The 16,296-nt window shown below is 37.2% G+C and overlaps 2 protein-coding genes across 12 annotated transcripts in view; one reads left to right on the top strand and one right to left on the bottom strand.

Annotated features, from left to right (window-relative positions):
• LOC145504796 (neurotrypsin-like) overlaps window positions 1–16,296 on the top strand; it is a 73,676-nt gene that overhangs the window by 56,463 nt on the left and 917 nt on the right. The gene's annotated exons all lie outside the window — the stretch shown is intronic.
• Window positions 1–16,296, bottom strand: part of LOC145505463 (uncharacterized) — an 82,458-nt gene that overhangs the window by 42,337 nt on the left and 23,825 nt on the right. The window contains exon 2 of one of the 11 annotated variants that reach the window (XM_081487639.1): window positions 14,437–15,164. The exons of the other annotated variants lie outside the window; for them this stretch is intronic. Within the exon in view, the coding sequence (XP_081343765.1) occupies window positions 15,015–15,164 (150 nt within the window). The 3' untranslated portion in view covers window positions 14,437–15,014. Of the gene's footprint in view, window positions 1–14,436; window positions 15,165–16,296 lie in introns of those variants that run through there. 11 annotated transcript variants of the gene reach the window in all.

Genomic DNA, 16,296 nt, shown 5'->3' on the forward strand with positions numbered 1-16,296 from the left:
AAGGAAGCAGAAAAGGCTTTCATGTCTCAGTTTACAATTAGAACTCCCAACATGAAGTGACCACAATAGGTTATAAAGGATGATGTATATTCTGTCACAATACAATTTTTTGAGAAGTTATCAGAGATGGGAAAAGTATTTAGATATACAGATGTTATAAACAGTGAAACATCCCAGAAAAGTCAAGTCAGAAGCACTTCTAGAATAGTGATGTGAGGAACTCTGTGGATCCTCTTCCTAACAAAAAACTAATGATCGAAGTATGGAAAACAATTTAAAGATCTCTGGAAGTCATCCTAAGGTCATATAATAAATGGAGAAACACTTATTCAAGAAAATCTACTAACTTTTAGAAGAATAGAGTCAGTGCCATTTGAACTATGACTTGCCCCCTTCCCTCCCCAGGTAAAGTGACAGGCATGTGAAGTTAAGAAGATGGAATAAGTCTTTCATGACAGTCCAAGCCTAGGGTTATGGTATCTGTCAAAGAGGAGCAGATGACCTGTTTCTCACCCTTTCCTCTCCCAGCTTCATGTGCCAAAAGCTCTATTTCAGGCAAAAATGACAGAGAAGTTAGAGGCCCTCTTCCTCTACCTAGGCCTTGTCATAGGACCAAAGTTCTATATCAGGCATGACAGGCTGAGAATACTGGACCTTAAGCATCCTTGTCTTAGTTCACGAGTATAGCTAAGGTTCCATGTTAGGAGAAGAAAGCCAAGAAGACACAGAGTATCCTTGCCTAGAACTCTGCTCATAGAACATGAGTGTCTCTGCAAGAGAAATAGGGTGCTGTCCTCACCTTAAACTCTGAAGCAGTAGCAGATACATTCTGCCTGGGAAGAAGAGGAAGGCTAAAAGAACAAAGCACTCCATACATCTCCTTAAGAGGACTCATCTTATATGGAACGGAGTGTGGGGAAGTTCAAGCCTAAGGACACTGGAATCAACAGTGGTCATTTTGGTGATGAGTAAATTAGTTGGGGGCTTATAGCTCTGTAACAGCAATAAGAGAAAAGACAGAACAGCTAGAAGGTTAGTAGAAATAACTAAGGAAAGAAGCAGCAAAGAAGAGCCCTCCTGGGGGTGGAGGAAGCCTTAAAGTGTGGCCTCAAAGACAACTCCTAGAAACTGGAATCAGATCGTTTCTGTTCAAGCAGAATCAGATCAGACTTCAGAGTAATTTATTTACCAGGGCGTTGTCAAAACAATAGAGCAATCAGCTAGAAATTAGCATAGGCTAACTGCAGCATCCGATACCAATGCAGATGATATTTCATCTGCAACTAAAGCAGTACCTTAAAAAGGAGTTCACAGAAAGAGATAGTCAAAGAGGACAGAGATAAAATCATTTTAACCCAGTGGGGTAGGAGGAGTCATACTCAAGCCTGAACTCTCTGAGCGCAACATCAAGGGTTGCACATTTGGGGAAAAACTAATTTCACTCAACTAAAGCAAGCAACTAACTAGAAAATAAATGCAAACAAACAAGTAGACTAGCAAACAATGATAGTCTTAGAAATAGGGTGTTAGTATCAGAGCTGCTATAATATATTATCAAATATCCAGTTTGGAACCAAAAAAATAACCATGAGAAAGGCAAATAAATAAGAAAGCATATTTTTAGGATTTAAAAGAACAGGCAAAAGAAACTGCATTTTAGAGAGTCCAAATGTTGTACTTTGAGGACAGAAACTTTAAAGTAGCTATTACAAATACATTCAAAGAACTAAAGGAAGTCATACTTACAGAATTAAAGGAAGATATGATGATAATGTCTCACGTATTATAAAAGATCAATGAAAAATAGAAATTATAAATTGAACCAAAAGGAAATTCTGGAGTTTAAAAAGCCCAATAACCAAACAAAAATTTTGCTTCAGGGGTCAACAGGAAATGGGAGTTAGGAGAAGAATAAACCAGTAAACACGAAGACAGTTGGATAGAAATCATAGAATCTGAGAGCAGAAAAAAAGTAAGAATGAGGAACAATGAAAAGAGCCTTGGAGAAATGTAGGACACTATTGAGCATACTAATGTACAATTGCTTCTCATGACTCATGGATTCTGCATTTGTAAATCTGACTACTTGCAAAATGTGTTTGTAACCCCCCAAATGGATACTCAGGGCAAGTTCACAGTCATTTACAAACTTATATAAAGTAATGAATCATCTGAATCACCCAATACATGTTCTAAGCTGAGGTCAAATCAGGCAACACATTGCCCTGTCACGTCAGCTCTCACACGTAACAAGTTTCTTTTCTGACACATATTTAGTGTCAAGTTTTTCATGTTTTTATGCTTTTTGTTGGTGATTTTGCTATTTTAAATGGCCTCAAGTGTAATGAAGTGCTGTCTACAGGCACAAGAAGGCTGTGATGTGCTTTTTAGGAAAAAATGTGTGTTAGATAAGCTTCATTCAAGCATGACTTGCAGTGCTGCTCACCATGAGTTCAATGTTAACAAATTAACAATACTTTACATTCAGGAAAAAGAAGAGGGCATCTGTTTTGTATGTGACACTGCTCCATAAAGTGCTAAGATAATATCCATAGTACATGATGAAGCTACAGAAAGGTAGAGTTTTATGGGTAAACTTTTCAGATACACTTGTAGATTTGTGAGTTGATGAACAATTAAAAAAAAAAATGTAGTGTACAGATTGCTTTGAGGCTGAATTCCAAAGAATTTTATGGTCAAACAGTTAATGAAAACATGACCAATTCCTTAAAAAGTCTTCTAAAAAATAGAAGAGGATAGAATACTTCTCAACTCATTCTATTATTTCAATTTACCCTGATGCCAAAACTGGACAAATACAAGAAATACCCATATATAATTTGAGATAATGTGGGTGTGGGATTTGATCTGTTCTCAAAAATGAGGACTATTTCTGGCTTAGAAGTGAACCATAGTTCTGATGATAATAATTCATATTAGTATATATCTGTGTTGTAGTGCTCAATTGTGTAATCTTCAGTCTTAAATGTTGTTTCATGGCTGCAATTCCATCAAACAATATTTATATAATAAATTATCTCCCCCGCATAGAGAAGAAAATCTTAAACAGCTGCAGTGATTATTATCAGAAACTTTATATGCAACCATAACATCAAACGGTGTTGCTGTTGTTCAGCCGCTAAATCGTGTCCGACTCTTTGTGACCTAAAGGACCGCAGTATAGTATGCCAGGCTTCCCTGTTCTTCACTATCTCCCAGTTTACTCAAACTCATGTCCATTGAATCGGTGATGCCATTCAACTGTCTCATCCTCTGTGGCCTCCTACTCCTCCTGTACTCAATCTTTCCCAGCATCAATGAGAAAGTCTTTTCCAATGAGTTGGCTAGCTCAAACAGTGATGCATATGTAAATTTATCATGTGATCAGATGATAATAGTCTTCTTCAGCCAAAGCTGACAAATCACAAAAACGAAGGACTGAAACCTGATACCAAAATAATTTTCTCTTCCTGTGTTAAACAACACAGAGACTGAGCATACTTCCTCTGACTATGTTAAACAATACTGAGAACAAGCAAAGTAAAATCGGGTTTTTGCTCCAGGGAATACTCACTTCTGGAAGATAAGACTGAGCAAATGAGAGCAGCTTACTTATGGAGACTAAGCTTACTTGTCATACCTTACTTCAAAACCCTCACTTCTCTGTACATGCCAATCCAAATCAGTTATGTCATGAACTCTGCCCGGTCCCAGCTAGTTTCCCTTCTTGCAAGATTCACCTGAAAATTACTCTTTAAAATTCTAAAATCATGCAAATATTCCCCACCTCCCCAGTTTTCCCCTTCAGAGATGTTACCAAGAGTGTGACAGTTATAGTTTATTTTCCCTTATTGCAATATGTCAAATAAATTTAGCTTTACTGAATTCAGGATTTTCTGTTGGTCTTTTGGGGCAGTTGTCACACCCCTTAAGATTTTTGTATCCTATTGGACAGTGAGTTTTTAAAGACAGGCTCTTATACTCTACTCTCCATGTATATGTCAGAAAGTACCCCCCAAAATAATGACTGCATTCACCAGGCAGTTAGAGAAACCTATGAAACTGAAACACTGCCTTTTATTTTACCAATAGCTTTAGTGGAGGAACAAATGCATTATAGTATCATGCTTTGCTGCTAAGTCACTTCAGTCGTGTCCGACTCTGTGTGACCCTATAGACGGCAGCCCACCACGCTCCGCCGTCCCTGGGATTCTCCAGGCAAGAATACTGGAGTGGGTTGCCGTTTCCTTCTCCAGTGCATGAAAGGGAAAAGTGAAAGTGAAGTCGCTCAGTCGTCCAACTCTTAGCGACCCCATGGACCTTAGCCTACCAGGCTCCTCCATCCATGGGATTTTCCAGGCAAGAGTACTGGAGTGGGGTGCCATTGCCTTCTCCGGTATCATGCTTTAGAGACTAACAATAATAATATTTTGTTTCATTGCTTTCTAATTAACGTGGAAATTATCTAAAACGGAAAAATGAAACTCTGAGGATCATATCAGCCTAGAGAAGCAGTAAAATTTGCTGTTTTATAAAGACGGCATTTTACAGAGAAAAACAGAGGAACATGTAGAAGGGCTTTAACTAAATCATTCATAATATGATAAGTAATCTATTCCTAAGATAGATTTAAAGGTATTTGACAGTATGGGAATGTACTTATTTATTCAATAAATATGTTTTAATAACTACTATAGGCTGAGTCAAGTTTTTAGAATTGGTGCATACTGGTTAATAAAGCGAATGTTCTCCAAATACATGGGACTTGTATTCTAGTTGTAAGAAGGCAAATCTTTCAGAAGTTAACACATACATAAATATAGAATTACCAATTGTGGTAAGTACTATGAAGTGTAGTGAAAGAGACTAAAAACAGACTCAATGGGTACAAGGAGATTAAGTAGACTTCGCAGAAGACCAGGCATAAGATTAAATTGGAATGTACTGATATTTTTCTCTACCTTGACCTCAAGGATTAGGCTAAAGCTCCCAGCAAGTTAGAAATGTACAATTTTCCCAAGATAGAGGAGGAAAAACAAAAGTGAAATTTCAATTATCTTACATGATGGGAATAATAGATGACAGGAATGAGATATGTTTCATCAATCTTAAATAAAACAACACACTAGATTTGAGGAGGAAGGATTGAGATCATGTAAAACTCAGCACTCCATGCAGCCGCAAACAGTTGGACAAAACTTAGCACATGACACACAGGACACACAACTCAGCGCTAGAAATTCTATTTCCACACAGCATTTCCAAAACCTTTAGACAAAGTTATTCTGAAAGAAGTTGGAATTGGGACTTGTTATGAAACCCTAAAGAAACCAAAGTTACTGACAGGATACAGCATTCTAACTTACTTACTGAACTATGCATTTTCAGTAAATACACATCACATTGCTTACCTAGAATGTACAGGACATAACCTGTTCTATATTAATGCATTTGGGTGTCTAAACTCCTAAAGAACATACAAATGGGATAAAAATCACTTAAGCATGAAACATACATATTTACCCAATCATAATTTAGTACTAAATAAAGAGTTTAAATTGTTTCTAAATGAAGTCTTATATGCATACTAAATGGCAGGTGCTTCATAAGATTTTCAGTAAATTTCACAATTCAGTAATTCTATTTACAGAAGAGAAAACTAAAGCTCACAGAAACTAAATAAATTACCAAAGGTCCACCACAAAGAAATTGTGTAAATGGGTTTTTAAAACAGGTTTCCACACTTTCTTTTCTTGTACACTTGTTCTTCCAAAGTGACCCTGAACTTATTATTTGTCAACAATTTTTAGGTATGTTCCAATAAAATGTTAGAAGTAGGAGAAACTAAGATCCAACCTATTACACCTTTAGTCAGATATAAAGCCTACGAAAACATATGAGTTTTCACTATCACATCAGTGAAAATAAAGTTTAAGAACACATTGTTTTGATTTGTAAATCTAGGGCATAGAGGTAGTTTCATACATTGTGGATAGATGTGTGAATACATGAAATATCTAAGGAGGTAAAACTGGCAAAATCTATCAAAATTACAAATACACAAATGCTTCATTCCAATAATTCTAAATTTATTATTATTATTATTATTTTTTTTTTTTGGCAGCCACTCAGCATGTAGGATCTTAGCTCCCTGACCAGGGATCAAACTTGTACCCCCTGCGTTGGAAGCATGGAGTTTTAACCACTGAACTGCCAGGGTATTCCCTCAATAATTCTAAATTTGAGTTTGACATGCCTCTGTCCTTCTGGTAAAGAAACCCTCTGGTGACGGTCTGCCCAACTCTCACAATCCTGCACAGTATTTTCACCAGTTTCTCAACCACTGGCTCATTTCTCTTCTGAATACACTGATTACCCGGAACCATACTCTTAATAGTCGTGACCTTGATTATTGCTTGGAATCCCTGTCTACCCTGCCCAGTTCACTTGATGAGACTCCCTTATGTATAAACATTCACCTGAATGAAGTCTGCATTCATCACAACCTTTCTACAATTAGCATTAGCAACTGGTTACCACTGCTCCTCAACAGTCAAATTTACAATCCTCCCACCATCTCCGTTTTCCCAGTGCTGTTGGGAGGTCATAGCATACTCGCCAACTCAGCCTGTCCAATATATAATACCTTTAAAAATTAATTGTATTACACCCCATTGTGCATAGCACTAAACCACCAAGGACAAGGAAAGGGAATTTTTGAAACACTTTTCAGAAACTGTCCTCGGCTAGCAACTTCAACATATTCTACCTGATTCAATCTTCATTGCAGACCTTTAGTGTAGATATTATTTTCTTCATTTTCTCTTGAGTAAACCAAGACCTAGAGAAAGTGCCTTTCTTCAGGTCATGTATTTTAAGACTGAGCTGTGATTATAGCCAGCTCTCTTGACTTTCAATCTAGTACCATTTTTAATTAAACTGCTTGGCCTTTAAACCACCTCCCTTTTAATCAGAAAGGGATATTCAATCAGAAGTCTATTTCCATTTCAGCAGCTTCAATGAATCTAGAAGAATTAATGGTTTTTTTTCCCATATGCCATTTTTTTTTATTTCTCAGGTACTGTATAAATTCATTGTCAAATGGCTTTAACATCCTTTAAATATTCCTTCATATTTTGTTACACTGGCCCTTTTTGTTTGTTTTTGTTATCTACCATATACAATCTAGATCAAAGTCATAACATGATACTTTCTTCATTTATGGAAACTTGTAGACTATTTTTCCTTGTAAATCAGCTATATGCTATGTCTTTTCTAGGTGTGAAACATACACAATCTCTATTTTGGCAGCACGTGACTTATGAAGCCTTACAAATGGAACGTGCCATCTGTTTGATATCTAAGGATTTCAAGCTATGTTTGTCATAAAATATATTTAATCTGAATTGATAATTACATATGTTTGATCAATTTTAATTTTCATGAGTTTAGAGGCTATCTCTGAATGTGACTTTGCTCTTCATCTTTTTTTTTAATTTAAATTGCTATTGGCTCTTAATTCCAATTGGTATGGACTACTTCATCAAGTATATGTACCTGATTTGAGGCACTTTAAAATGCCCCATCTCTGCTTTAAATTTTCTCATTAGCTGGGAAGGAAGGATTGGCGGCAGGAGGAGAAGGGGACGATAGAGGATGAGATGGTTGGATGGCATCACAGACTCGATGGACATGGGTTTGGATAGACTCCGGGAGTTGGTGATGGACCGGGAGGCCTGGCGTGCTGTGTTTCATGGGGTCGCAAAGAGTCAGACATGGCTGAGTGACTGAACTGAACTGAACGCTGTGTGTTCTTGCCACCTCTTCTTAATATCTTCTGTTTCTGTTAGATCCATACTATTTCTGTACTATATTGATCCCATCTTTGCATGAAATGTTCCCTTGGTATCTCTAATTTTTTGAATAGATCTCTAGTCTTTCCCATTATATTATTTTCCTCTATTTCTTTGCACTGATCTCTGAGGATGGTTTTCTTATCTCTCTTTGCTATTCTTTGGAGCTCTGCATTCAAATGGGTATATCTTTCCTTTTCTCTTTTGTTTGTTGCTTCTCTTCTTTTCATAGCTATTTGTAAGGCCTCCTCAGACAGCCATTTTGCTTTTTTTGCATTTCTTTTTCTTGGGGATGGTCTTGATCCCTGTTTCCTGTATAATGTCACGAGCTTTCATCCATAGTTCATCAGGCATTCTGTATATCAGATCTAGTCCCTTAAATCTATTTCTCATTTCCACTGTGTAATCATAAGAGATTTGATTTAGGTCATACCTGAATGATCTAGTGGTTTTCCCTACTTTCTTCACTTTAAGTCTGAATTTGGCAATAAGGAGTTCATGATCTCCTCATGAGCCACAGTAGAATATATGCATACACACACACACACACACACACACACACACACACACATATAATCAAATCACTTTGCTGTGCATCTGAACACTAACACTGCATTGCAAATTAACTAATTTTCAATAAAAGAAAATTTAAAAAAATGTTTAAAAAACTAACGAATCTTAGTAAGATAGATTTCTTTTTGGGGGGAAAACAAAGTCCCTTTTCGATTTATTTTTTTCATAAGTGAAACAATTACCAGTGTTTGTATTCATAAATGTCAGGTGGCTAAGGTAAACTTTCAGAAAGTGGGGGACACCCACAATGTTTTTGTAAAGTCATTCTACATTATTAATAAGAAAGTAAGTGTTATTCACTCAGTCATGTCCCAGTCTTTGCAACCCCATGGAGTGTAGTCCACCCGGCTCCTTTGTCCTTGGGAATATTAGAGTGGGTAGTCATTGTCTTCTCCAGGGGATCTTCCTGGCCCATGGATTGAACCCGTGTCTCCCGAATTTCAGGCAGATTCTTTACTATCTGAGCCAGGTGGGCCATAAAGAAGGCTGAGCATGAAAGAATTGATGCTTTCAGTTTTCGGTGCTGGATAACACTCTCAAGTTCCCCTTGGACAGCAAGGAGAACAAACAAGTCAATGCTAAAAGAAATCAACCCTGAATATTCATTGGAAGCACTGATGCTGCAGCTGAAGCTCCAGTACTTTTGCCACTTGATGTGAAGAGTCAGTTCATTGGAAAAGACCTTGATGCTGGGGAAGATTAAGGGTAGGAAGAAAAGGGTGTGACAGAGAATAAGATGGTTGGATGGCATGGTCAGCTCAATGGAGATGCGTTTGATCAAACTCCAGGAGACAGTGAAGGTCAGGGAAGCCCTACATACTGCAATCCATGGTGTCACAGAGTCGGACATGACTTAGTGACTGAGCAACTACAACTCTTTTAATACTGTTCACGGGGTTCTCAAGCAAGAATACTGAAGTTCTTTGCTATCCCTTCTCCAGTGGACCACGTTTTGTCAGAACTCTCCACCATGACCTGTCCATCTTTGGTAGCCCTGCATGGCATGGCTCATAGCTTCACTGAGTTGCACAAGGCTGTGATCCATATGATCATTTTGGTTAACTTTCTGTGATTGTGGTTTTTGTTCTGGAGGCTGTGAAATTACAGTTTTTATTTCTTCTGTCTGACCTTGGATGGATGATCATAAGAGGATTATTCAGGCTTCCTTATGGGAGGGACTGGCTGTGGGGAAACTGGATATTGCTCTGTTGGGCAGGACCATACTCAGTAAGTCTTTAAACTAACTGACTGCTTGTGAATGGGGTCGAAGCTCCAATACTTTGGCCACCTGGTGTGAAAAGCCAACTCATTGGAAAAGACCCTGACACTGGGAAAGATTGAAGCCAAGGGGAGAAAGGGGCAGAGGAGGATGAGGTGGTTAGACAGCATCACTGACTCAGTGAGTTTGAGCAAACTCCAGGAGATAGTGAAGGACAGGAAGGCCTGGCTTGCTGCAGTCCATGGGGTCACAAAGAGTCAGATACTAGTTAGTGACTGAATAAAAACAACAGCAAATCTTTTTATAGTTTCAAACTGTTTCTTTTCAGTTGAGTCAAAAGAAGTATTGCATATCTTTTTTACAATAGCATAGTTCTCAGGCAGAGCACTAAATAAGCTTCAGTCAACACTTCCACACAAATAACCAACCAAGACCTACTGTACAGCAAAGGGAACACTGGTCACTGTAAGGTAACAACCTAAATTGATAAAGAATCTGAACAAATAATAGATACATGTATATGTATAATTGAATCACTTTGCTGTACACCTGGAACTATCACAATATTATTGATCAACTGTTCTTCAAAATGGGCTACCCAGGTGGCTCAGTGTAAAGAATCTGCCTGTCAATGTGGGAGATACAGTTTTGATCGCTGAGTTGAGAAGATCCCCTGGAGCAGGAAATGGCAACTCGCTCCAGTATTCTTGCCTGGAGAATCCCAAAGACAGAGGAACCTGCTGGGCTACAGTCCATGGGGTTGCAAAGAGACAAACATGATTGTGGAACTGAGCATAATAGCAGTAGGATTTCCTGGTATAACTCCAGGAATCCACTTTTGAATAATTCTTTACACAAAAACCTTCACTGATTTAGAGCTAACTACACTCTCTCCTTTTTATGCTACTCTAGGGTTTGAGGAGCTAGACTAGACAGGTGTAGGGGTTCTAAAGCAATCTCTCTAACCAGAACCATAGCTATTTAAGTAGAGGCTGGATGACCACTCAATGGATCATTCTGAATGGATTTCAAACTTTTATGAGCTGTAGGAGTGATGATTTTGCCCATACATGCTAATTCTCTGATCTGACTCTGCTTTTCATACCCGAGTTGAAAGACAAGTTCAAGATATTTTAATGATGACACTTCAGCAAAATCCTTATCACACAGAGTTCTTTAGATAGTTTAAAATCTGCATTCAGGCTTTTACATCTGCTATCACAAATATTATTATAGCACTATAATATTGGAGTGTCCTTTCAAACTAGGTTTGGTCATGGGGTTTCAGTTTTATTAAACTCTTTTTTTTCATAACACATGTTGCTCACAGTGACACATTCTCTGGAGCCAATGAGAATTATGTACAAATTATTTTCTTCTTATTAATGCAATTATATTTGAAAATTGTAAGTATTTTTCTACATAAGAATATTTCTGAGTTTAATTGATTTAAATATATTTACAAAATAATTTCATACATCGATGTTTCTGTTCATGGATGTTTGTAATGGGCTTACAGTTGGTGATATCAAACATTTCATTCTGCTTTAGTTATAAAACAATAATTTTTTTTTCTTTATTTTTTTTTAATAAATTTATTTATTTTAGTTGGGGGCTAATTACTTTACAATATTGTAGTGGTTTTTGCCATACATTGACATGAATCGGCCATGGGTTTACATATGTTCCCCATCCTAAACCCCCCTCCCACCTCCCTCCCCATCCCATCCCTCTGGGTCATCCCATTGCACCAGCCCTGAGCATTTGTCTCATGCATCGAACCTGGAGTGGTGTTCTGTTTCACATATGATAACATACATGTTTCAAAACTATTGTCCCAGAACGTCCCACCCTCACCTTCTCCCTCAGAGTCCATAAGACTGTTCTATGCATCTGTGTCTCTTATTCTGTCTCGCATATAGGGTTATCGTTACCATCTTTCAAATTCCATATATATGCATTAGTATACTGTATTGGTGTTTTTCTTTCTTGCTTACTTAACAATAATTTAATATAAGGATTCTGATCCAGGATTTAGTGCTCTGGTTTCTAAATTCCCCTTGGCAAATGGCATTCTTATTCTTTGTCTTATATTTTTTTGCTATGAATTGTAAATATCATTGCTTATTTCTCTATACCATATGGATTTATAAATTAAATTTAAATGAGTGAAATAGATGCTTTAATCATCTTTAAATATAATTGAATAAGGGAACTATTTTCATTAATATCTTGTTAATCTAATTCCAGAATTGTCAAAAAAACAACTATTTTGAGAAGTACTGGTGTGAAAACTTCACCTGGTGTGAAGTTCCAGTAGTACAATAGGATTCATAATTATCAATTAGTGTACGTCTGAAAACAATATTTAAAAATTATGATTTGCATAAGCGTAGATCAATCAATACAAATTATTATAATAAAAATTAAAAATCAGATGATTTTCTACCTGAATGCTTATTTTATATAATATTAAATATTAAGGCTTCATAATAAACTCAACTGTTTTCCAATACCAAATTTCACAAGTGGTCAACTTTTTATTTTCTCTAGTCTTAGTGTTTTGTCTACATAGAGACTTTATGTAGAAGTGAAAAATTAAAGATAAGAGACATACAAGTTCTCTACTGTTCAGTTAACTTATATGAAATAATTGGGTTATTGGCAAGATCTACTAATGATGATGCAATACCTCTGAGGTCCTGTTAGTCGTAGCTGAGAAACTTTATATAATTCACCTGTATACAGGACATGTGGTAGTACTTTTAAGGCTATCCAAAGGCACCATTTTTAAGTCAACAAAGATACTTATTGTAGTTGAGCTAGTTGGAATTTTGAAATCTTACTATTTTGCTTCTTTCTTGGTGTACTAACAACTGCTTGGGGCCCTGGCCATGAACCTATGTCAGGCAAGTTCATAGGTAAGTTTCCCTCCCCCCCCCACAAGAAATCTCATAATTAGAGACTCTCAGGTTTAAATTAACCTTAAAATCATATAATCACCACTCATCCACAATGATATGACATTTAAATTGCTTTTTCAGCTTACAAAACATCAAGAAAGATAGACTCAAATAATACTATCAATTTATAAGTAAAAATATTTTGAGTCCTTATTTCTTATGACATATTTACATTAGAATAATAATAAAGTTAGCATTAAATTAGAATAATTATGCAATTCAAATTTGCATCAAAATTTTTCTCCATTTATGTTACAACTCACATATGTTTCAATGACACTGCACAAGTTTTAAAAACATCTTTTAAAAACTACATATTACTCAAAGAGACACATTATGTTTTAATTATCCATTTCTCCACTGTTGAACATTCTATTTCATTCTCAAGTTTCCCATAGCTCTGAAAAATTGTGTAGAATATAACTGTAAATAACAATTTTTCTCTGTTAAAAAATATTTTCCATTAGCGTGTCTTCCTAGAAAGAGTATTGTTGAACAAATTAAAAGTGAAAAATTTATTTCTTCATCATTATTTCTAAACCTTATTAATAAGATCTAACTCTTACTTCTTGACAACTTTTTTTGCTCTGTTGTGGGGTCTCACTTTAGAATAAGGAAATAAAATGAGGCCATTGCACTTTGTTTCCACTCAGGTATAAAATCTTCATCTTGGAGAACTAAAACATGAAGATATTCATCCACTTGTTTTTGGAAAACAATATATTTTTCACAGAATATATTTCATTACATTTATGTTTTCTCTTGTCTTTTCTTTGCAAAATTTCTGGCAAGTTTCCCATCCCATTAGTCATCCAGTAGCCTGTAACCAGGAAGGATGGATGACTGATCCTATAGTAAGATGGGAGGAGGCATAGGAATCATATAGCAGAAACATAAAGGAGTGAGAAGGTTATGCATATCATGGATGTATGAACTGCTGCTATTTGGTACTGAAATGTCAGATAGTAAGTGTAATTAGCAGGGAAACACCTCGTGACATTGTGTGGAAAAATATATGTTTATATACACAGTTTTGGTCCAAGAAATATTTATTGAACGTGTGAGCTTATAATAGGTACTCCCTGATATCTCAGTTGGTAAAGAATCTGCCTGGAATGCAGGAGACCACGGTTGGATTCCTGGGTCAGGAAGGTCCGCTGGAGAAGAGATATGTTACCCACTCCAGTATTCTTGGGCTTCCCTTGTGGCTCAGATGGTAAAGAATCCACCTGCAATGCAGGAGACCTGGGTTCAATCCCAGGGTTGGGAAGATTCCCTGGAAAAGGGAAAGGCTACCCACTCCAGTATTCTGGCCTAGCGAATTCAATGAACTGTATAGTCCATGGGGTCGCAAAGAGTCGGACATCACTGAGCAACTTTCACTTTCACTTTTTTTTTCCACTTCTTAAGTAAATACTTTATATGTTTGTGTTAGTCTCTGTATACAACGATATATGTGTAGTTCTTTATCTATCTTACCTAGCAATCTATTATTTCTTTCTCTTCCATACTTATTATTCCATATTATTTTTTTTAGAACTTTGAAAATAAGGATTTCCTTTGCTTGAAAGATCCTTGTGTACTGAACACCCATGCAAGAGCTTCTATACCCAAGTCTATAAAAGCTGTAAATGTACTGAAAATGACTATATTAAATCATATCATAATAGAATTTTGAAAAAATAGAAGTATCAAATAATGAACACACTATCTTAAAAATAAATTAATCCAGAAAATACTATTTCCTATAGGCAATTAAAAATATTCATATTAACATGATACAGTGTATCAGAAACTAAATTTTAGGAGTTCACCTTCCTTTCAAATGTTTATTTCTGTTTCTCATCAGTTCAGTTCAGTTCAGTTGCTCAATCGTGTCTGACTTTTTGCAACCTCATGAACTGCGGCACACAGGGCCTCCTTGTCCATCACCAACTCCCGGAGTTTCCCCAAACTCATGTCCATTGAGTCGGTGATGCCGTCCAACCAACTCATCCTCTGTCGTCCCCTTCTACTCCTGTCCTCAATTTTTCCCATCATCAGGGTCTTTTCAAATGAGTCAGCTCTTCACATCAGGTGGCCAAAGTATTGGAGCTTCAGCTTCAGCATCAGTCGTTCCAATGAACACCCAGGACTGATTTCCTTCAGGATGGACTGGTTGGATCTCCTTGCAGTCCAAGGGACTCTCAAGAGTCTTCTCCAACACCACAGGTCAAAAGCATCAATTCTTCGGCACTCAGCTTTCTTTGTAGTCCAGTTCTCACATCCATATATGACTACTGGAAAAAACATAGCCTTGACTAGATGGACCTTTGTTGGCAAAGTAATGTCTCTGCTTTTTAATATACTGTCTAGGTTGGTCATAACTTTCCTTCCAAGGCGTAAGCATCTTTTAATTTCATGGCTTCAGTCACAATCTGCAGTGATTTTGGAGCCCCCCAAAATAAAGTCAGCCACTGTTTCCACTGTTTCCCCATCTATTTGCCATGAAGTGATGGAACCGGATGCCATGATCTTAGCTTTCTGAATGTTGAGCTTTAAGCCAACTTTTTCACTCTTCAGCAGGAAAAAAAAAAAAGAGCACTTGAAATCCTTCTAGGTTTATGGTCAGGGGACGCAGTCATGATTTACCTATCCATGTTAGTCTATCAGTCGTGTCCCACTCTTTGCAATCCCATGACTATAGACTGCCAAGCTCTTCTGTCCATGGAATTCTCCAGGCAAGAATGCTAGAGGGGTTGCCATTTTCTCCTCTAGGGGATCCTCCTGACCCAGGGATTGAACCCAGTTCTTCTGCATTTCATGCAGATTCTTTACCAGCTGAGCCACCAAGGAAGCCCTATTTGCACATGGTGAATGGAAATTTATCAAACATTTGCTCATCACCTAATAGGTTTCAGGCACTGAAGCCATAGTGGCAGATTCTATGGTAAGAGCCCCAAGTGGTGCTAGTGATAAAGAACCCGCCTGCCAATTCAGGACACATAAGAGATGTGGGTTCAGTCCCTGGGTTGGGAAGATCTCCTGGAGAAGGGCATGTCAACTCACTCTAGTATTCTTGTCTGGAGAATCCCATGGACAGAGGAGCCTGGCAAGCTATAGTCCATACAGTCACAAAGAGTTAGACACGACTGAAGTGACTTAGTATGCAGGCACCCATGCTAAGAGTGGAAACAGAGCTGAAAAACTTTAGTGTTCTGGATGGTTCCAATTGTAGTGTGTCATCAGTGCAATACATATTTCCTTATATTCAATGCTTGTGATAGATACTTGTCGATGTTATATTTCTTTCCACAGTTAGAGCTGAGGGTTCAAATGTAAATTCACATGGAATAGAAAATAACTCCTACCTGTGTGTAGCAATTCTCAACTTACAAGATACATCTGAAAATTATAGTTTGTAAGCTGATGGACAGAGCGAAGGGCTCATGAGGCACTGAGATGACTTTGCAGAATCACTTTGAGCTGAACTAAGAGAAGAATCCAGCTCTTACGTAGACAGAACACTGATTTCTCAATAAATTACACACCAGACATTGCTCTAAAGGTGTTTAACAGGTGACAGGTGCTAGGGGTCTGTAGAAATGGAAATCATCTTGGAAAAATTTTAAAAAGGCTTGAAACAAGAACTGAGACAAAAGTGACAAGGAGATGGTTCATAGTAAAATAATCATTCTTCCTTTGTTGT

Source organism: Giraffa tippelskirchi, chromosome 1 (genome assembly GCF_054371585.1).
Source record: "Giraffa tippelskirchi isolate mGirTip1 chromosome 1, T2T-mGirTip1v1.2.pri, whole genome shotgun sequence".
Lineage (NCBI taxonomy): Eukaryota > Metazoa > Chordata > Mammalia > Artiodactyla > Giraffidae > Giraffa > Giraffa tippelskirchi.